Source organism: Ambystoma mexicanum, chromosome 9 (genome assembly GCF_040938575.1).
Source record: "Ambystoma mexicanum isolate Mex_15411 chromosome 9, UKY_AmexF1_1, whole genome shotgun sequence".
NCBI lineage: Eukaryota > Metazoa > Chordata > Amphibia > Caudata > Ambystomatidae > Ambystoma > Ambystoma mexicanum.
Window position 1 is genome coordinate 707,484,603 of NC_090931.1, and position 22,142 is coordinate 707,506,744.

The window sequence follows — 22,142 nt, forward strand, 5'->3', positions numbered from 1 at the left end:
TTTATCTGTTTCTCCTCTGCTTCGCACTTTCCACTTCTCCCTCCTTCCATGCAAGTTTCCCCTCCCCCTCTCCCACGCACTTGCGTGTTCTCAATGTCACTGGGCCTATTAAGATCGCCGTTTTGTTCCCCTCCCTTGCCTTGTCGCGCTCTGAAACACATGTGTACGAGCGCGATAGAAATACAATATCAATCAATCAATCAATCTGCCTTGAGGCCGCTATAATTGAAACTTGATTGATGTATTTTATTGTATTCTTATGAATGTGGTGTTTTTTGTATATACAGTATTGGGTGTTTCTTTTTAAACAATGTGTTTTTAAATTTCTCCCAGATTGTGCCGGTAATGGCCACTTAATGAAGTGTTGTCCTGATTGTTGAGTTTTGTATTTAATGGGTTCTTACATTCTTGTAGGCCTTTTTTTAGCATCCATATGCTAAGCTACTTATAGAGTAGCTAATTTATATGTGAATGATACGTGGGTGTGGCAATTATGAGGATTTTAGTGTGCAGGAGGCAGCTAACTTTGTGTTTTTATAGAACATTCACTTTTCATGGAAATATGTATGTGTTCATGATTTTTTTGTCTACGAGCTTTTATGGATTGTTTCATCCAAATAAAGTAATATGAGAGAATATACAATTCTCATTAATTACAATGGGCCTCATTACGACCCTGGCGCTAATGGGTTAACGGTGCCGTAAAAGGCTGCGGCGCCGTTAACCCATTAGCGCCTAATTACGAGGTCCCTTTGTGGGACCCGACCTTAACGGCTGGTCTAGACCAGCCGTTAAAAAGTAGGGACCTGCAAAGGGACCTTCGCAGTAAGTATGGTACCGCAATTTGCGGTACCGTACTTAGCGCCTTCGCCATTCCCTTTATGCCTTATGGAGCAAAAATGGTAATGGGGAAGGGCCATGGGGAAATGGGGAAATACCGCCCCGCCAACCTTGGAATGGGGCGGTATTTCCCCATTTCACCATGGCAGACACGTTACGATACCGGCACCAACCATGGTGCCAATAGCGCCGTGGTTTAGCACCGGTATCGTAATGATGGCCCATGACTTCTAATTGCCAAACAAGAAACCTATCAGTATCTATTTTTCAATTTGTATTGTACATTTTGGTGTTCGCCTAATTGGCTTAATACATGGTAATATTCAAAAGGGTATTGAAGACTAAAAAATGAGAGCAATAGCTCAGGAAGAGTACATCAGAAACATACTATCATGCAATAACTTTTGCAATGAGTCTCTGTTCGTAAAGTGGGAAAGTATTAAAAAAACACATTCCTCCCAAACACGCTCATTTTAACATAAGTGTTGTAATACATATCAACAGGTAACACAACTAACATAGTAATAATGAATATAACAACATTTAACATTCCCCATTCCCGACAGACACATTAGACAAGAGAGTGCATCTTTTTCCTTTATGCTATGTGTCTAAACATTCATGACCTGCCAGAATTTCCATGTGTTAGAATTTGGGAAAACCAACCCCCCTCCACTCAGCAGCTATGCGCTATAACCCCCTGTAAGTGAAACATAAAGTAAAATCCGACAAAAGGAGGAACGTTCTCAATGTGACTAGCAGTTAAAAAAGAAAAGAGTGCTATACATTGTCTACGTAGTGCTGCAACAGGCCCCCTTTTGTTGATGGGCAATGAAAGAGCAGCGTGTGTGTATAAAAGGATGGTAGCCTGAGTGCAATCAGACATCACGGCCTCTGTCGGACACCAGCCAACATGGGAAAGGTAAGGTTACATTTGTGGGAGGTCTTTGGCCAGGATTTTGGGAATGAGTCATTACTTCTGTCCAGTGGGTGCCATGCTGCTCTCCTGCTGCATTTCTCTTGCTCCTCCGACCCATATGGCCTGGTTGCCTTGTTGGAGGACTGGGAAACTAAAGGGGGAAAGGAGAGGGATGATGAAAAGGGATAACATATTCCTCTCCCACTGATGGTAGAGAGAAGCGGGGCACTGCAGCAGCATCACTGCTCTCCCCTGAGAAGACGAACTGAGATGTGAATACATTGTATTTTATACCACTAACTTCTATATGTTTGGGGTATTTTCCATCTGTTTAAAATAATGGACAGGGATTAAATGACCCTACACTTGCGGAAGATGCAATTTCTACATGAGTAATTGCATTAGCACCAGTGGAAACGCAGAGTAAAGGCATGTTCACTAGCACTAATGTGATGACGCATACACACACGTCTCTGGGGCAGTGATAGAAATTAAGATTGGATTCACATGAGCTAGAAGCAGATCCCAAGAATCCAGCATTAAACTGTGACCAAGAGCTAGCCCTAGTGAACAAGAAGCTAGTAGATAGCGTTCGATAAATCTCAATCTCAATGATAAATTCCAAACTATCATTTTGTACATTGTTTCTGATCCCCTGTGCCTTAAATGTCTTAGATGTGTCCTAATGTTTATTTATTGATTGCCCCAAAAGCACAGAGGTAAAATCACATGGCCTGGAGAGCCACATGTAGCTCCTGGTAACTGTTGGTGCCAAACTAACGTGTCTCTTCTAGGCTATCGGCAGGAACTAAATAGCTCCAAGCTCCCATCAATTTTGAACCCTGCTTGTGCGTGCATAAAATCCATTTGTCGATGCACAAATATATGGTAATCCATTCACATGATGTGAGTACCTGGTCATTTGATGGCAATACCTGACATTGTATCTGTGTTAGGGAGAAGTCACAGAAATCTGCTAATTCCCTTCTACCTTAGAGACCCCCAGCTACTTTGCTGGAGTTTAGGACATTTCAAATTTTATCCAGGAGAAGTTAGACCTTTTCCCCCACTCTCTCATATATTTTTCTTTGATCTGAACACTGTGGTTCTTTTGGTTTTGGAGACAAACTCCATAGACATCGGCCCTCATTACGACCCTGGCGGAGATCGTGGTGCAATATGCACCATGGAGCACGGCGGAAAGCTGCCAATACCGCCATGGGGGTTGGCGGATTTACCGCCCCATTCCGACCTTGGCGGGGCGGTAAATCCCCATTCCCCATTTTACCCTTCCCCATTCCCATTTTTGCCCCATAGGGTATAATGGGAGTGGGGAAGGCGTTAATTACGCCACCGTAAAATACGGTGGCGTAATTAACAACAAGGTCCCGTAGCGCCATGGATTTCTCCGCCCGGAAAAACCAGGCGGAAACCGCTCCATGGCGCTACGGGAACTCGTAGTAGGGCCGAAGGGTCCGCCGCGAATACCGCTGGCGTAAACCCACTCCGCCAGGGTCGTAATGAGGCCCATCATCTTTTCACATTGTGACACACAGCACCCTCAGTGCAGTGGCACAGGGAAGTCCTTTAGATTTCCCCAAGGTTTAAATACCCTCTCTTGGATAAACTACTGTTTTCAAGAGCAGTAAAGTGAAATTCACTTTACTTTCCTTTTTGTAACTTTGTAAAAGCAGCAAACACTATCTTACATAGAGTGCTGGGGGGGGTTACTTAGTATCCCCTTTGTCTACTTTCTCATTTAACATTTTTATGTTACCCTTTCTACAATTGATGTCTGGTGGCAGTGGTTTACTCTTTTCCTACAATTGTGTGCTTTTACCGCAGGCTTTGTTCGCAGCTGCAGAATAGCACCCATTTTGTCAAAATGGCATGGTCATCTCTTTTCGCCATTTCTTATTGTAAAGGTCCTCCTTGAGAATTACTCTGTTCGCCAAACCAGGAATGGTCCCTTTGTTTGTCTTGTACTTGGCAGGGTTCACTGATGAAGCCCGCCTCTGGCTCCAGCATGTCTGGCAGGGCAGGAAGCGATAGAGGTTCCCGAAGCTCGTCGTACTTAGTCTCCTTGGTTACAGAAATGCACCCAAAGGTGATTGGCCGGCTGGCTGTCCTTGTAGGACAGCCACCCGGCTGTGTCAGTGACAGCTAGGCTGCAAATGAATGGGAGAGACTTGCATAAAAGGCGAGGACTTTTGCAAGGAAGGCAGAGTCGACCACTGGACGAAGGAATACGAACAAGAACTTAGAAGAGAAGCTTTCTGCAACTCCTGGACCGTTGAATTGCCCGGTGAAGCCCTGCTGCAGTGCTGAAGCTCCGAATTCGCCTCGACTAGAGAAGCCCTGCGAAGGACGACTTCTCCACTTGGGTTGGTGGGACTAATCGACCCCAAGACGAACTCAACTGGAAACTCTCTCTCTGCTGGCTGTGCTACCATTGCTGCTGCATGAACCGAGTGCCAGGTGACAGGAAAACCAGAATCGAGTGCATCATTTTTAAGCCGGACCCGGGCTCAAGGAAGATCCTGCGGACTCCCTCAAAGCAGGGCTGACCAAGCCTGAGCCACATCAACAGAGTGCTGGATCCCAGAAGCAAGGAAAGTCCACAAGGTGTCCAGGAACCGCAGTGGTGATATTTGCGACAAGCTGAAACCGCAAATTGCTGCTTCTCTGAACTTTGTCCATTGCTGCAACTGACCTTCAAATCGTAGTGCAGGAGTCCCCAGACGTCCTCCCTCTTGTCCCCACAACTGGGGCCCAGGAACAACAGGAACTGCCATTCTACAACAGGAACAGAAGCCAGCTGGAACCAATTTCTTCAGGCCTAAGGTACTGTGAACTAGGTAGTACTTACCTCTTGTGTGTGTAGCTGCTTGTTCTCAGTTGAGAACTGCATTGGCTGCCCTTTGCAGAGTTGCTTGCAGCTTTGCCCTTGACAAGCCTCCCAGCTTGTGGCCCAACATTGATTTATTTTTGCAAATAAACTCTCTATAACATTGTGCAAGACATTTTACTTACCTTGAAGAAGTGCCTCAGCTCCCCTAGACGTTGCTCAAGTGACATTGGCTGTCCGGGCTCCCTGAAGACTCTTCTAACCTCTGACTTTGTGTTTGATCGGTCCCTCCAAAAAGTCATACATTCTTTACTTGTATAGCTGGGAAAGGGTTCATCTACATTGCATTGGGGATTTCAAAAGTGCTTACCTGTTTGAGAAAGTTGTTAACCATTGTTTCCTTCCCTAACCTTTTCCTTTTTGACAGCAAACTCAGTATTGCTCTAAATGTATCAGTGAAATATCAATGTCCACAGTGTCCTAGTTATTGAAGTCACCTCAGGGTGTAGGAAGTGTCTGTGTGCCATCACAAAAGGCTATCTACTGATTTATTGAAACTGAGATCGTGTATTTTGAAGTATATTTAAGTATTACATATTTGCTCCCTTCTTAAGAAGGCTTATTTTAAAACTTATTGTTAAATTAATAAATCATTATTTAATCAAGAAACCTTGAGTATAAGTGTTATTTGGATACTTGTTACTGTGAAACTCTATGTTGCAACCTTACAGCTCACATGGACCCCTCTTGAGATAAGCCTGGCTGCTCAGTCACACTACCAACATGTGTAGTACGGGCCTATACCAACGGTTGGGTACACAATTGCCAAGAGGACAAGGCTGGTGTAGTCTCCCATAGGGTTACTACATACAATTTTGCCTAGCAATCTGCGTGCCTGGACATAAGAGGGTAAAAGTGGCAACCCTAAAATGGTCAGCTTTGCCAATACTTGTCTCTGTATTTCTTTGGTGGAAGAGCCACGCAGTAGGTATATAAGGATCACACACCAAAATGAACCATCACTCCTGCACTATGATTATAGACAGGGAGTGGGAAGGGTGTTATGTGGGCGTGCAAGATAAGCAGCAACCACGTTTTGATATATTCTGCTGCCATATCAATGTGATGTGAACATCGGGGTTCAGGGCCCTCAGATGGTGCCATGTAGCACCCTTTTTTTTTTAGCTGTGACACACTTGGAGCTTTGCGTGGGAAGCATTGCGGTTACAGACAGAAAGCTTCTGCATTTCAATATTTATTTTACAAATTTGTTGCTGTAAATGCAATCCAAAACTGATGGGAACAGTTTCATAGTTAACCTCTGGTTGACAAACGCATGGGGCCTCATTACGACCCAGGCGGAAAACCATGGTGCTAATAGCACCATGGTCCATGCTGGTAACTTACCGACTCCGCCATGGAGAAAGGGGGAATTACCACCCCATTACAAGGTTGGCAGGGCGATAATTCCCCCTTCTTCCATGGCCCTTCCCCATTCCCATTTTTGCCCCTTAGGGCATAATGGGAATGGGGAAGGCGGTAATTACGCTACCGCAAATTGCGGTACCGTAATTAGCACCAAGGTCCCTTTGCGGGTCCATTCCTTAACAGCTGGTAAAACCAGCCGTTAAGGTGGGAACCCACAAAGGAACCTCGTAATCCGGCGCTAAGGGATTACCGGTACGGGTACCCTTACCGGTATCGGTAATCCCTTAGCGCCAGGGTCGTAATGACAGTCTAAATAGTTGAATCTCTGAAAGTCCCATCTGATAAATAGGATCATGTGACTTCTTCCATTTTGTAAGGATTATAACCAAACGTGCGAGGGATGGACTAATAGTGCACATTTGACCTACATGACAGGGCCACAGCTATTAACAGAAAGGAAACAACATGCAGTTAGTAACATGTAATAAAAGCTTTTAGGCAAGACAGGATTACAGATATATTTTCAATGTGCATGGGATTCCCTGAGCATGTCATGCACACCACTGAGGTGTCAATAATGCACTGACTGTGTAAAATTTCCTCACCACAGATCATCTTCTACGAGGACAGGAACTTCGGCGGCCGCTCCAATGAGTGCAGTTCTGACTCCGCGGACCTGCACTCCTACTTCAACCGATGCAACTCACTCAGAGTGGAAAGTGGTAACTGGATGCTATATGAGCACCCCAACTACAGGGGACATCAATACTACCTGAAGAGGGGAGAGTACCCCGATTACCAGCGATGGATGGGCTACAACGACTCCATCCGCTCCTGCCGCATGATCCCTGAGGTAGGTCCTGCATTTTCACATCGAGATTGGGGGTTCTCTAGCAAGGTCACTTTTAAAAATATTTACCATCCGTGCATATATTTTGTTTTGCCGGGCACTTAATATGATGCCAACAAGGTGCATTACTGCAGGAACAAAGCCATTATTCTCAGTGGGACCTGTCTAGATATTTAACATCGTAAAAGTGGTTTTCAAAGACATGTGGGATTTTCTAAAAGAAATATGTGATGGCATAAGAGAAACAAATCGAAAAACCATATCACAGGGGTATGATTCATCAGACATGAGTACACGTGCCCCATACATTTATGGGGATAATTCTTAAAGTCCCCATAATTAAGCACACGGAATCTGTTATGTTTACACTTTGGTGTAAGCAGGTCCCTGCTGTATAATTTCCAACATTTGCATGTTGGAGTGCAAAAATGTAGTGTAAAATGGAGTTGTTTTAGCCTTTAAGCTACCATTTTGCATTCCGCTCTGTAAACTGAGTGAACGCTGCCTTACATTTATGCTTGGAAGGCAGCATTTACAATTGATTCCTATGGGATCCGCCTGCTTTTTGCTAGTGTAAAAAGCAGGCAAATTCCATAGGAATCAAAACCCTATACTCCAGCATGAAAATGGGATGCTGGCGTAAATGCTGGAGTATTTGTATGGCAGGGAGGAAAGTGCAGGGAGAATTCTGACCTACGGCCTGTGCTTCCTCTCAAACATATAAATTAATGAAATTGAGGTATAACATAAATTCTATTCATACAAATCTTATGCATGACTTTTACAGATTAAATGCATGCTACTGGCCGTGGAAGTTCACTGCAGTGGCCATTAACCCTTTTTTGGAGTAGTGCAGTTTGTGAAATAACTGATGTACAATGGTTTCTTGACTCATCTCATAGTAAAACCCATTAATATCCCATCCTCAGGGCCTGAGTAAGAATATATGCCCTCCCAGTTGAAGTGCCATTTTGGAGACTCTATTCCATATAATGGAGCCAGAAGTCTTGATGTTAGTAAATACATGATGCTGTCTGGTGTCTCCTTGCTGGTGGCATCATAGGCTGCCATCTGGAATTGCTTTAATTTTACATTGGCCCTGCCAATCCTGCAATCTATTGTTTTTAGCATTGTTGCTACAAGGACATGGCCATGGATCAAATGACAAGAGGCCCCCATAATATCCCACCCAACCACCCACCTCTATACTATCTATGTTTAGGATGTGATACATGGTTTCCAAATGTGTGTGGAGAAGTGATGAATCTGTCTGTACCATATTGAACTCTGCCCTTTATGCCTCCATAATCCTCTTGTTGACCTTATATAGACAGAGATAAATCACTTCTGGCACTTGACTTCACAATAATAATAATCATGTAAACTTTCTTTAAAAAGGTGCACTTAATTACTCAGGAATTTACTGTTTATTGAGATGGTGAAACTAACTTTGAGAACCCTTCTGCATTCCTTTAGTCAAAAATTGATTTTTGTGAGCATCGTGATTACATGTGTTTAGGAAACATTAGAAACGTCTGATGTGCCTCTTTTAATCAGTAAAATGTGACAATACACATCGTATAGCTACTGTACATTTCTAGAAAACATATCTGATATAATATTTTGAAAGTGTGTCTGTCTGTTTGTCCACTATAGAAATGAAGGCGGAACTATCTAAAGGGACAGAAAGGGGTTTAACAGGGTTAGCATTTATTGCAGAATCTAATGGGGTGGTTTCCTTTTCCTTTTTGGGGTGGATGAAATCAAGACAAATTCATATTTTGTTCAAATTAAAGTTGCTAAATTGCTGCCGCTGTTGAATGAAATTGGAACTAATGCTTATTTTCCTTAATGAACAATCATAATAACAAAAGCCATACATTTGCTAAACAAACTATCATTCTTGGAGACTAACCATCTTCTAGGCAAAAGGCAATCTTGATTTCGCCCTAACTATAGTACAGAAATGGCTGTACTGTATTTAAAAATGCAAATGGACACCATCCGGGACTCCGGCAAATTAGCCATCCTTCTCCTGCTTGATCTCTTGCGGCTTTCGACCTCGTTGATCACAATATGCTTTGCCAACACCTTAGCCAGCACTTCCATTTCTCCCTGGAAGCCACCCTGTGGATCAAATCCATTCTTAGTGATCGGACCATACATGTGTTCATAGGAGAAGCTGCAGCTGATGCCATCCCTGCTCCACTCGGCGTGCCACAAGGACCTTGTTTCTCGTCCTCCCTCTGCAACACCTACACAAAACCACTTTTTGATCTCCTCGATGCGAGAGGGATCATTTATACCAACTTCATTGATACATTCATTCTTATACCTACAATGGGTGATCATCACGCTGATATAGTCAGAATTATTGCAGTTTATAGTAAAATTCAGAATTGGATGCCTACGCATAACTTCTCCTCTTTTTGTATTGATGGCACGTCCACTGGGAGTACATTTGGAAGCAGATCTATCCGTGTCTAGACACATGAATCCCATAGCATCGTCCACTGCCTACACAGCAGACTTGTCTCCCTGAGTAGACAGCTCCTTTCTCTGAGCAACTGTCTCACACTCACAAGAGCACTGATCCTCTCAAAACTTGATTTCTGTAACATGCTACTTACGGGTAACTCGGCAGCTAAACTTTCCACACTCCAAATGTTCCAAAATAAAGCACTACGTTCTGTCATTGGTCTCAAACGCTCTGACAACATCTCAGCCACCAGACGCGACTCAAACTGGCTCCCTATCAAAGTGTATGATTGAATTCAAAACCCTTTCCACCATCCACCACTGCGTATATAATGAGGCCCCCTTGTACCTCAACAATTGCATCATCCAAAATGCCCATGTGTATACACTCAGATCTAGATCAAGCATCTCGCTGCACACACCCTGGTACAAGTCCAAAAGAGCAGGTGGAGTCAGCTTCTGCATCACGGCTACTGCCCTCTGGAAATCACTGGCCCATATCATCAGAAACTAACAATCATTCTCCACCTTCAAAAAACTAGTTAGACCTGTTTTTTTGACAAATATGAGTCAAATGCCCAGGCTACTACTATGTATACTGCTCTCCTCACCCATGTACTGTACTAACAACATCAAACCAATGGGTCTGGGCATTTCAAAAATGTAAAAAATCAACAAAAAAAAAGCTCAGTAATACAGGACACGTAATACAAGGACGTCTGGGCAATTAGTTTTATCAACACTCAAGAAGTACACATCCCCAGAGAGGCAGCCAGGGCAACAGAGACCGCTGAGCAACACCACCAAAGTATTAAAACACAAGCAAGCAGACAGGTAGCACTGAGACAGCAAGACACACCGAACCTGTCATTCAATCATCATGCCACTGAAGATAGAATCTACTTTAAGGAAGTGGTCTGATGCTCAACGTAGAGAGGCAGCCAGGGCAGCAGAGCAGAGACAGTTGAACAACCCCATCAAAGACTTCAAACACAGGCATGCAGACTGACAGCACTGAGGCAGCAGGACACATCAGAATAGAGGCAAGCCAGACAACATGCTGATGCAGTCGTCTGATGCTCAGCGTAAGGATGCAGCCAGGGCAGCTTTGGAAAATTATATGAAACGTTTGGTTACGGGTATATCTGGTAGTACTTCTATAACATTATTTAATGGAGTACAATATTGGCTCACTTTTAAAACATAAATAGAAAAAATGTATTGCCTATATAGTAAACGTTGCATTTATCTGTTAATGCAGCAATAGCACATATGATATACTCTTCCATATTTTTATTTCCTTCCATTATCCCAGTATCGCGGCACATTTAGGATCAGGCTGTACGAGAGAAGTGACTTTGGAGGCCAGATGATGGACTTCACAGATGACTGTCCCAATGTTTACGACAGGTTCCACTTCAATGACATCCACTCCTGCAATGTATTTGAGGGCCACTGGATCTTCTATGAGGAGCCCAACTACAGAGGCCATCAGTACTACCTGAGACCCGGAGAGTACAGGAGATACAGCGACTGGGGAGCCATGAGCCCCAGGATTGGATCTTTCAGAAGAATGGGATTTTTCTAAAACACTTCAAATGCATTTATTTTGAACCGCATCAGAATGTATCAATACAACTTGGAAACCAATACATTTTATCTAATTGTCCTTGTCTTTTTTGAGATAGCTCACAAATCATATGACACGTTTTATGACAAACTAGACATTGTTCCATTTCAGCATGGAGTGTTTGAAGAGTTCAAATCTTTGTTGGTTTGCACTATTTGGAATGTCAATAGATAATATGAGTCAGACATTTTTGTTTCTTATAATGGAGCAAAGACTGTTGGGTTCAGTTTTTAACTTGTTCTCTAGATATCTCTGCTTTTCCTCAGTGGGTCTAAGGATGCCAGTTAGCATGATCCTGCTCCCCTGACCCAAATATTCTAGCAGAAATCAATGTTCATATGACTCTTCTAAGTTCCAATCCTGGAATATATGGATGAGCAGCAGATATAATAAATTGCAACAGACACGTTTGTACAAACTCAATCAGCATACTATTTGCAATGAGTTAATGCATTAGAAAGTAAAGATTTGACATCCTTTTGACATACTCCTATCATATACCCTATTCCACATCACAAATGTAGGCTGTTACATTGTTTATTCAGTTTCAACTATTGGAAATAATGTTATCAGAAATGTTTTAAATAAGAAAGAACTAGTATAGGTGGCTGCCATTGCTGCCTTAATCAGAACCAGGAGACTGCAGATTAGCAATTGAAGCAGCAAATCTGACCCCATAATGACCCACTTCAGCCCACAGCTTAGTATACATGGCACGCTTCCTCAATCATGTTCTCTTGATGTCCTTTATTTATTTATTTATTTATTTATTATTTATTTATTTATTTGTCTAGTTATTGGGTATTTATAATGCACCTATACACAATGTGTATCGAGGAACAACAAGACAAGAGGGTGGGATCGCACAAGTGCTGTAAAGAGAAGTGCAGGGGGTGGTGAAGGGGGAAAGTGCCGGTCAGGGCAGAAGGTCACGTGAGAAAAGCAAGTGCCAGGGGAAGCAGAGAGTGCAGGGAAAGGAAGGTCCATGCGCTAAGTGTGAGGTAAGGGGCTGGATGGGCTACAAGGGTTCAGGCCCAGCTAGTCTAGTGTGGGGGGTGGGACCCAGAAGGGCAAATGCATGGGGGGGGTCAAGTGGGACCAAATGCAGGGGTAGACTGGAATAGGGGGGGGGGCTGGTGCCCTGTAAGACTCTGAAGGGACTAGGAAACCAGTCAAGAACAGACAGTGAAATTAGCAGGGGAGGCAAGAGAGTGGGAAGAAGAGAAAAGGAATGTTTTCAGAAGCTTCCGGGAACTTAAGAAGATCCGGCTCAAGTCTGAGAGGGGCACAGAGGCCATTCCAGAGGGAGGCAACTGCAGAAAAAAGAGGTCTACCCCCACTCCCTGCTGGGAAAAGCATCTGATCTGCAGAGAGTTAGAGCTAGGTGACCGAAGGGCTCTAGCAGGGAGGTATTTAGGGAGAGATAGTTGGATGTAGCAGGGTACCAGGCCCCAGAATGCCTTGTGGATGATGCAGAGGGTCTTGAAACTGATCCTTGTAGCAACCGGGAGCCAATGCAGCGATGTTAGGGCTCAAGAGTTGCAGTCCCTGGGCTTGAGGGCAAGGATAAGTCTCACAGTCCTGTACTGGATTAGTTGAAGGGGGCAAAGGGAGGAATTAGGAAGATTGAGGAAGAGGCTGTTTCAGTAGTCCAGCCTATAGAGGACCAGAGCTTTGGAGACATTGAGTTGCTGGGGAAGGTGAGGAAAGGGAGAATGCCTCCGAGGAGGTGCAGCTGAAAGTTGGCCTTCTTTATAAGGTCTGTGATGTGATGAGAGGTGGGAGAGGAGTCAAAGATGACACCAAGGTTTTTTGCCTCACAGGAGGGTGAGGGGAGGGGACCTTTGAAGGGGGGGCAGAGTGTGGGGGGGTGAGTTGGAGCAGGGGTCCCATTGAGAGGAATCTCTGTATTACTGGCATTAAGGCAGGGATTGTTAGCAGTGCATAATGTCTGTATAGCAGACAGGCAGTCAGGAATGAGAGAGGAAGATGAAGAGGCAGAAGAGGGAAGCTTGAAGGAGATCTGCATGTCATCTGCATAACACTGGATGTTTGGAGAGAAGGTGGAGATGAAGTGGGCTAGGGGGGCCAGGTACATGTTAAAAAGCCAAGGCAAGAGGATAGAGCCCTGTGGGACACCACAGGTGGAGGGTGAGGTGGTTGAGATCCAGTTGAACCTGGGAAGGTTGATTCAAGAGGAAGGAGGTCAAGCAGTCAGAGCCAGGTCTGTGATGCCAAGGGTATGACAGAGCTGATTTATCAGGGTAGCATGGATGACCATATCAAAGGGAGAGGTCAAGAAGGATGAGAACGGAAGGAGAGCTGGAATCGAGATTAGAGAGAAAGTCTTCACAGGTGTTCAGGAGAGCAGTTTACATGCCTCTGGCAGCTCTGAAGCCAGACTGCTAGTCATGGAGACAACCAACAGATTCTGTGTGGTGGATAAGCTGGAAGATGGCTAGCTTCTCATTGAGTTTGCCCAGAAACGGGATAATGAAGATAGGGCAGTAGTTTGCTGGACAGGAAGGGTCGGCAGAAGGCTTTTTGGGGCGAGGGCACACACGGGAGTGCTTAAGGAGTGAGGGGCGGATCCAGTGGCAAAGGAGTAATTGCAGAAATTGGCCAAGGCAGGGGCAAATGAGACAATGGTGTCCTTTATAGTTCTGGAGGAACAGGGGAGCACCTGTATGGATGAGACCTGCATAGAGTGGACTTGTCTAGAGACCTCATCAGGTGGTATGGGAGAAAAAAAGTAGAGTAGGAGAGGAAGGGAGAGGGGGGCCAAGGGAGGCCTGAGAACAGGTGAGGGAGAGGAGTGATGAGTAGAGGAGAGTGAGGACAAGATGTCCTGAGTTTTTGAAATGAAGTGAGAGACCAGAGAATTGCAGAGAGCCAGGGATGGCAGAGGGGAATTGGAGACTGAAATAGGGTTGGTGAGTACCTTGCAGATTTTGAAAAGTTCAGCCATGCTGTTAGTGGCCACCCAGATGTGGGCTTGGATATAGGCCCTCTTCTTTGAGCAGATGGAGAGTCTGTAATGCATTTGGAGCAGGCGACAGGCCTGTTTGTCAGAGGATGTGCTTGAAGCCTGCCACTTCCACTGAGCTGCTCTGCACTTGCATTTCAGTGCAGCCAGGTCAGAGTCACACCGTGAGTTGCACTTGGAGGCAGGTTTCATGTGGATCTTCATGACAGGGCAAGGATGTACACAGTGTTGGAGATGGTGAGTTGAAGGTTAGTGAGGGCTGTGTTGGAGTGAGAGTCAGTGGCAGTAGTAGGAGGGGGCGTGAAGGTGGCGCAAAAGCAGCAACTGACACTCGCTTCATAGGTCGAATGAGAGAGAAGTAAGGTTTCAGTGCCAGCGGGGTCTTAGCCGGGGCAACCAGGAGATCCAGGTGAGAGGACAGGAGAACATGATCACACCAGGAGAGAGGAGTAATGAGAGGGTTGGAGATGGATAGGGATGTCTGAGAGATGAGAGCATCCAAGGTGTGTCTGGCTGAATGCTTTGGACCGGAGGGAAGAATGGAGAGGGAAAGAGTGTCACAGAGGTCGCGAAAGATCCCAGTGGCCGCATCAGGGCTGTCAAGGTGAAGATTGACGTCTCCGAGGAGGAGAAGCTTGGAGGAGGAGGCCAGGAGAGAAGAGGTGAGGTCAGCCCATTCTGAGAGGAAGTGGGAGACCTAGCCAGGGGGCCTGTAGCTGGTGGCCAGAGTCAGAGAGGCCAGGATAGACACTAAAACTGCAGACAGCTAGGCATTCAAAAGAGGAGTAGAGAAGTGGGAGACCTGGCCAGGGAGCCTGTAGATGGTGGCCAGAGTTAGGGAGAGGCCAGGAGAGAAACCAAGCCTGCAGACAACTAGGCTTTCAAAAGAGGAGTAGGCCTGAATGCATATGATAATAGCAGGGACCCACTCAGGAAAGATTAGGGCCACTCCGCTCCCAGGTCAGTTACCCCTGGACTCAGAGAGGATCTTGTAACCCACAGGGAGGAGAGTGTCAAAATTGTGACAGAGCTGGCAGGCAACCACTTCTTGGTGGGAGCAAGGACATCAAGGTCCAGGTCTTCAAAGAGGTGGCAGATGTCAGAGGAGTGTTTAACGGCAGATCGAGAGTTGAGGGTAGCTAAGTGGAGCAGGTTGCCACTTTTGAAGGTCTTCTGAGGAGGGGTACTGGGGTGTGGTACACCCATCAGAGGTGGCAGAGGGGCCAAAGGGGTGGCAGAAAGAGGAGTGGCAGGGGAGGAGAGGAAGTTGATGAGAGATGGAAGATACCTATAAAGAAGGAGGAGGTTGGGCTGAGAGCCCTGGACCCTGACAGTGCCATTTAGGTAGACATTAGTGATGACCCTGGAGGCCAGAAAGGATGCCAAGAGTACCTCCCAATGGGTGCCACCATTAATGGGAGAGGAAGAGAAAGAGGAGAGCACAGAGAGCACAGAGACCATAAGGGGAATCCAAACGACAAAGAGTATGTCAGTGAAAGTCTGCCTGGAAGAAGCATTGACATAGGTGTCAGCAATGGGCTATCCTGGATTGGAAACCAGGAGCTCCTTCTTGAATGTTTTCAAGACTTCGACAGAGGGATAGGATAGACGATAGAATAGCAATTAGAGTAGATTGGGCAGATAGATACCACTTTTGACGCAGAGTGCAGAAGAGAAGTAACGGGGAGAGAGAGAGAGAGAGAGATAGAGAGAGAGGGAGAGAGAGAGGGAGGAAATGCAGAGCAGCACACCAACTACAACCACCCAGCAATGCAACAATCTGGAGTCAAGTGTCCAGAAAGGGAAAGAGCCCGAAGTTACAGCATTCAGTAGAAAGCACGACACCTAGTGAGTTATCTGGTCAGAGGCAAAGCCTAGATAGGGGGGTAGAGGGAAACACAACAGTAATGCAAGAACACACAGATTCAACCTACCCAGAATAGAGGGAAATGCCTAATTTCTAAACAAAGCAGCAATGCAAGAATACACAGATTCAACCTACCTACAAAAGAGGGAAACCCCCACATTGTTAAACACAGCAGCAATGCAAGAACACAGAATTGAATTTCCAAGTGAAGAAGGAAAAGCCTAACTTTTAAACACAGCAGCAATGCAAGAACACGCAGATTTGACTTTCCTAGATAAGATAGCCCCATCACTTGCCTGCATGATAAGAAAGGATTTCTTCGTAAGATTGAGAACTAAAAATATGAAGCTGCAGCCTGCCTTATATCCAGCTGGTTGGAGGAACTCTGGAACCTCTGGGGACCTGTTGAATTCAAACAGTGGCAAATAATGGGCCTCATTACGAGGTTGAAGGTAGCCTTGCTGGTAAAACCGGCAAGGCTACCTCCAAACTCGCATCCGGGTCCGGCACCCATGAATGGGCAATTACCGGGCTATTCCGGCCCATCCGGACCCGTTAATTGCCCTTTCGCCAGTGCCGGAGCCGGTACATCCCCATTCCCATTGAGCCCAATAGGGCTCAATGGGAATGGGGAGGGTGGTAGCACCTGTAGCGTTAATAACGGTACCGGTGCTACCATCATGTTCTACTCGCGGGTGCCAGTATGGCCACCAGGTCAGACCTGGTGGCTGCAAGCACACCCGCAAGCAGAACTCGTAGTATGGCGGTACGGTAGCAACGGTGATGGTAGCGAAACAAGCACCGTTGTTGCCTAACTGCCATATTTGTAATGAGGCCCATAGTGTCAGATGATGTGCTAGCTCCAAAGAGGAGTTTGTATCATGTGCAAAAGTAATGACAACAGCAAGCTTCAAGTCCACAGAAGGCTAAGAGATCTGTAACCCGTGACTCTCCAGATATTTTGGGAATATGACTCTCATGATCACTCCCCATTGGCTATGCTTGCTGTGGCTGAGGGGAGTTGTGGTCTAAAACATCTGGAGAGCCAAAGTGTGCAGTCCCCTGCAATAGCAAAACATAAACATGTTTGTGAGGTGGCACCAGTGTCAAACCCAACGTCATTACAATGTATTTTCTTCAATGGAAAAACATCTTATCATTGTAAATATGCAAATTAGTTCACACAACAGATTTGCTCTCACAGTTTAAAACCTGATTCACTGAGCATATGTTTCGTCTAAGTTTGACTCATGCCACAATAAATGGTTTGTATGATGGGTGTGGAAGTTGCTCTGAATGATCAACAAGTGTAACCCCTTTTCACTGAAATGCTTAAGTGTATCTGTCAAGCTTACACTTACTTTAAACCCTGAGAGTAGATAATTCCCAAAATTCCCCCAAAAATTATCCAAACTCCCAAAAAGAGAGAAATATAATGTTATAGTGGCACTATAGCTCAGTCGTTGTGACTGACGACAGAATGCAGTAACACAGTCTGCACTCAGCACGTTTGCACAATCCCTGATGCACACAAGTCCTGTCAACTAGCAAAAGCAGATTTGAGTTTGTTTGCATTCTGCATGCACAGCGAATCAGTCCAACTTTGTTTACTTGCCGATGAATACATTGATCTGTTAGTAGGTCTTACTGCTTAGAGAGTGCACAACACAAAAAGAAGCACTGATGTTAAAGCTCCTAGGCCTATAGTTCCTGCCAGATAGATGTGTGTATCACGGGTTTCGAGTGGTCAAGTGGAATAAACAATGAGCTGAAATCCATTGCACACCTGAGTTCTGCACTTGTCTGCTTGTTGTCCAACAGAGAAAGGCATGCAACATCAACTACACAATATTTCTGCAGAATGTATGCATGCAAGCAGGTCAACTTTCTCTGAGTTTCATACATCACCTTTCAGACTCGACTCATGACTACGACATATCACACAGTGCTCACAGGAGCATGATGCTTTATCAAAGCCTTTTGTAAGTGGTGCACCAACCACCAGAACAGCCTTCATCTGGTGGTACTTCGACTGCTACTTCTTCTCTTCTCCTGTGCAAAAAGGTCAACGATTCGTGTTCATTCAACTTAGCCTTTCAGGACATGCATCATGAAATCCTTCTTACACAAGGTAAATGTAGAAAAGCTACAATGCCAAACGTCAATGGTCTCTCCCATTGCTTTTCCAATTGTTGCTAGACATGTTCTCTGAAGATCAGGCACTGCCTTTGAGGAAAAATATGTGCACTGGGCACCTGATATTTTGGACAAACAGCTTCGACAAAGTTCCAGAATTCTTTGGTGTCCGGCAAGGAATATGGCAGAGGTTGAACTGCCCACATTTTGGCCATATTCCCATTGTAACAATGAACCATGGGGTGGTTTCTGTGGTACGTTGTAGACTTGGTGAGAGCAGTCTTGATGCAGGATTGTTTGCGACTAGGTTGTTAGAGTCTGCTTCTATACTTGCCATGAGATGTGCCTGGCTTACTAAATGATGTACACGCATGGAATGGGGAATTATTTGAGTGCCACCTGGATGGGGGGCAGGGTTTGTGTGACTTGATGACCTGCTCAGATCTTGAGGATGTACCCCGCAGAACCTTTGCCATCATCATCTTCCTCAAACAGAAACCTAATTGCTTCAATGGTCGACCCACTTTTATCCTCTATCTGAAGAGCATGCAATTCGCCTCAATAATTAGTGCCATGATCTGTGCCTTAGAGGTGTGTTTTTCTCACACTGGGTGAGTCATTGTTAGAGCTTACTATTTTGGTGGTGGGTGAGTCAAATTGTTAAGTGGATATTGAACTCTAGGCCATTAGGTGTGTAAAACCACTCTCTGTTACTACCACTTGGTCCAGTTGTACTTGAACTACTTGTCCTACTCTGGCTTGATGTATTTTTCTTGGGCATAAATTGCACTGATGGATACCACAGCAGCACCATTATATTATTGTCATCACTAGGGTGTGTGAGTGATCTTCCATCTTTGTTTAACAGGGCCATCTTGGGTCCATAGTGGGTAGCTGGAACCATCATCACCTGAAATTAGAGATGATTAGAAAAGGCTGTCCGTTTACTCACTTTCACTGCCCTTTCTTCTAAATAAGTTGGCTTTCAAGCAATCACAGCTGGACATTCTTGTTTTTTTTCTTTTTCTAGTCCTTACTCCTCCTCCTCCTGATACTGTACCTCCCAATTGAAAATGTTCTCCAGGACTACAGAACCATTATTTGTTTCCCTTAAATTTCAAATGGATGATGTATTGTGCTCAAAGCCAGCAGCACTTCCATATTTACTACTGGGCTTGGGTACTAGTGGATGCATGCGACGAGGCAGTGACTACTGTGGTAGACTTCTTCCAAAGAACTGGGATGGTTTGGTCCCAGATTGAGCAACATTGCTTGTGTTCTTGAAAGTCGCCAATTTCTTGCTTGATTCATCTTGCTTTTTTGGAGGCATTTTATGGTTTGGCCTCTTAGTTAATGTTACCTCTTGATTGATTTATTGCTCTACCTGCAAGGATGATTAAGAAATATTAGTGTGCATGCACTGTGCATGCAATACATTCACTTGTCTGCATTAGCAGTCATCAGGGTTGCTATTAAAAATGCAACTGTAAAGGAACATGTATTATTCATATTGTACATTTGTTTCTAAATGTATCACATACACTTGCTAGTCTGATTGAGCTGCTGGAACTGGCTGAATAAAGGGCTGTGTAAAAGCTTAAATGTGAACATTACTAATGTGACAATTACACAAAAGAGTTCACAACCTTTCATCTTGCAAAAATGGGCTGTATTCAGACGTTTTCTTTTTTTTGCCACTTTAAATATTTGCAGAAACCTTTGCCATTTTAAAGCAATTTAACATTATTTTGTGACTGAATCCCATAAATGGTCATTCAAAATGAAATGATTGCAAGGTATACAAATACTAAACCTTACAGCACAATATTCATTCCACAATTTCACATAAAGTCTATAATTTAATAAGTATAATAACTGATCCTAAAATATTCTACTACATATATTCATTCATCATTAAGAACAATCACAATTCAAGCAAATATACCATAAATACTTCCTGTTACATATTTTAAATATTGAACATTCCACAACTATCACAACCCAATCTTAAAACATTAAAATGAGCCATTTTGCTCTGTCAACATCATCCTTCCTTTTGATTTCTTTTATTACGCCAAAACCAGTTAAAATATGTACTCAATAATAACAAAAAAAAGCAAATCCATGAAAACTGCAATGGTCACAAGAATTAATATTGGACAGAATTAGCACTAAGCAAGAATAATAAAAAATTATTGCGTGAATTTATGGAAAAAGTAATATTATGCAAAAATAAAAAATAATCAATGTTAATAAAACAAGTATACTTATCCATAAACATATCATTGTAACAGCAGATAATATGGATTACACAAAATAATAACAAATAATAAATATATAATAACATATAGTTCTCAATTAAAACTAGATGTGGGACAAAAAAGTATATTGATCAAAAATAATAACAATTACAATTAAATAAAAAAGTAGTAACTCAAAAAATCAATAGTGAAAACAATTAATATTGATTATAAATAATACAAAATAATCATAGTCAAGATTATTAATAGTAATTCTTGAAATACAGAATAGTGAACAAAATCATATTGATCAGAAATAGTAATAATCACGATGCATACAGAATTATAAACATGTATGAAAATTATAATAATGACAAAACATTAATCTTGATCAAAATGAATACAAATACAAAAATGGTTAGTTGGAAAATTGTAGTAATTCATGAGAAATATATTACTGACAAATGTATTGTCAGAAACAGTAATAACACACATTTAATAAAATGTTCTTATTAAATAAATACACTAACAACAAAAAATCAAAACCAATCAGAAATTATGATTACCATGATTAATTCAAACACTGGTAGTAACTCATGACAAGTTAATAGTGGTACATATAAATACTGATCAGAAATAACAATAATAAAGATAAGAAGTAATTTGTCATAATCAGTGTGGTCTGATTTCCAATGCTCGAGTAGTTAGATGGGAGCCTTATTATGGAGTGAACTTCTCCCAACCTTGTATAAGAAAACCCTTGTGGAAGAGAAGAAAGTGATGACATCTGAAACACAAGAAAGGTTTGTATAGCAGCCATTGATAAATAAGTAAAAGCCCTTCAAATTTTCTTTATAACCATCATAAGATCTGTGCCAGCTCATTAGGCCACTTATTCTCATTGGTTTGATATTGCCCTCCAGCTTTGCAAGGCTGCACTTTTTAATGCTGTATTTGACTCTGATAGCAGGAATGGAAGAGAGGGGAATCCTTAGGTTACCGAGGAGCAAGTATACGTCCCTACTCAAACAGCAGAAGAAGTAGGTAAAACAAAATTGTCAGCTGCCTTAAATGGGAGGAGGCAATTACTACTAAAGAAATGAACGTATTCTGAAACTTGGTGGCCCAGGGCACAGTTGGACAAAGCCCAAGAAGTGATCAGTGAGAACACTTTCATAAGCTATATGCTACCCAAGGTATTTAGAGGGTGGGAGCAGTTTTGTTGTTGCATCAGTATTTCCCCCCCACTGAGGTCAAACCTATTTCTGTGAGGGAAGTTAAACTTGTTATTAAGTCACGTAAGCTTTCTGAAGCCTGTAGTTTAGATGTGATTCCTGGGGGATTTATTTCTTCTGGCCTTATTATTCGGGCCCTTGTTTTAGCAAAAGCTATGCAGTCAGGCATTACTGTCAATTTACTGTATTTGCTCTGGAAATGGGCCAAGATGATTCAGTTTTATAAGAAGGGGAAACCAGGTGCTTCTGAAAATGATGGACCCTTATCACTAATATATGCTGCTGCTAAGCTATTTGCTAAAATGAACTTCCATAGGGCTGAACATTGGCTGGAAGGGCATAATATCATCTCTCAGGTTGGCTTTTGAGTCGGTATAAGCACTATTGATCAGTGGTTGAGGTTCAATTTATTAAAATAAAATATGTTGACTTGATGAAAGCAGCACTACTCTGCCTTTATTGTCTTAAAGATGGCTTTGATTCCATGTAGAGGTTCCCCTTGTCGATGTGCTGAGCCAGATAGGGATTCCTCCTGAGCTTTCGAGGGAGATTTGGCTGCTACATGATAGACATTTTGCTTGTGTTCAAAATGATCCATCGGTTGAGTTAGGGCTGTGCTCTTGCACCTACTCTTTTTTTGTTTATTAATGATTTCAATGGTTGGTTGAGAGGTGGGAGTGCAGAC

At 43.5% G+C, this 22,142-nt stretch overlaps 1 protein-coding gene across 1 annotated transcript; it reads left to right on the plus strand.

Annotated features, from left to right (window-relative positions):
* The first annotated feature begins 1,753 nt into the window (after nucleotides 1-1,753).
* Nucleotides 1,754-10,951, plus strand: LOC138489709 (gamma-crystallin-1-like). The gene is made up of 3 exons (XM_069617354.1): nucleotides 1,754-1,762; nucleotides 6,646-6,888; nucleotides 10,679-10,951. The coding sequence occupies exons 1-3, from the start codon at nucleotides 1,754-1,756 to the stop codon at nucleotides 10,949-10,951; spliced, it is 525 nt and encodes a 174-aa protein (XP_069473455.1).
* Nucleotides 10,952-22,142: the final 11,191 nt, after the last annotated feature.

Coding starts and splice junctions, on each gene's coding strand:
- LOC138489709 (XM_069617354.1), top strand. Junction 6,889..10,678: donor CCTGCCGCATGATCCCTGAG/GTAGGTCCTGCA, acceptor CCATTATCCCAG/TATCGCGGCACATTTAGGAT.